Below are 818 nucleotides of genomic sequence, written 5' to 3' on the forward strand. Positions count from 1 at the left end.
CACTCAGCTGTGCCGACCTCACCCTCGACACCACCGGAGAAATCACCGTGGAGGACGTCAGGGACTTCCTCACGTAGGCACACACACACACACACACACACACACACACACACACACACACACACACACACACAGCTCTTTTTTTTTAGGTGTCTTTTTGATGTACATTTGAGTGTCACGGTCCACTCGCTATATTCCCCACTCCATCCCTCCTCTACCCTCTACATGCCCATATAGCCCACACTCACCTGTTCACCTTTGACCCCTAACCCATCACATTCCCCCTGCTTCCACTGCTACTGCTATTTAATTCATTTTTGACTTTATTATTTCCCCCTTTGTTTGTAAAATGTTTAGTAACAATGAAGATAATTTAAACAACAAAAAACGATTTACGACAAGTAAACCCGAAATGAAAAAAATGTACAATAAACCAAATGTAAAAGACATGAAAAGAAGAAACACATCAAAGAAAAGCTGAAAAATGATTATAAAATACAGTTTAGAGAACGAGAGTATTATAATTGATATGGTATTTTTAACAGTCAGGACGCACAGACATAACATGAACCATTTCATTATTGGTCATATGTGGATATATTTTGCAGGTGAGAAAATAATGGGAACCGCAGATCTGGAAAAATATGTCCAGGATTATGGTTTTCCGATGTCGGTTATCTGATCTAGGAACTGTAATCTAACGTGTGTTTTGTGTCTGACAGCACTGTGGACGAGGCGGAGAACAACCTGAAGAACATCAAGGAGGAAGAGGGACGCTCCACCGGCATCCTCATCAACTGAACAGGTGAGGAACAGGA

The 818-nt window shown here is 41.6% G+C and overlaps 1 protein-coding gene across 1 annotated transcript in view; it reads left to right on the forward strand.

Annotated features, from left to right (window-relative positions):
* The window catches only part of LOC104949513 (lethal(2) giant larvae protein homolog 1-like), a 3,056-nt gene extending 2,244 nt beyond the window's left edge, over window positions 1-812 (forward strand). The window contains exons 3-4 of the mRNA XM_010775877.1: window positions 1-73; window positions 723-812. Coding sequence (XP_010774179.1) covers window positions 1-73; window positions 723-801 — 152 coding nt within the window. The 3' untranslated portion in view covers window positions 802-812. The remainder of the gene's footprint in view (window positions 74-722) is intronic.
* The last annotated feature ends 6 nt before the right edge of the window (window positions 813-818 follow it).

The sequence above is a fragment of the Notothenia coriiceps genome, unplaced genomic scaffold (assembly GCF_000735185.1).
Source record: "Notothenia coriiceps isolate Sejong01 unplaced genomic scaffold, NC01 NC01_scaffold00016352, whole genome shotgun sequence".
NCBI classification, from domain to species: domain Eukaryota; kingdom Metazoa; phylum Chordata; class Actinopteri; order Perciformes; family Nototheniidae; genus Notothenia; species Notothenia coriiceps.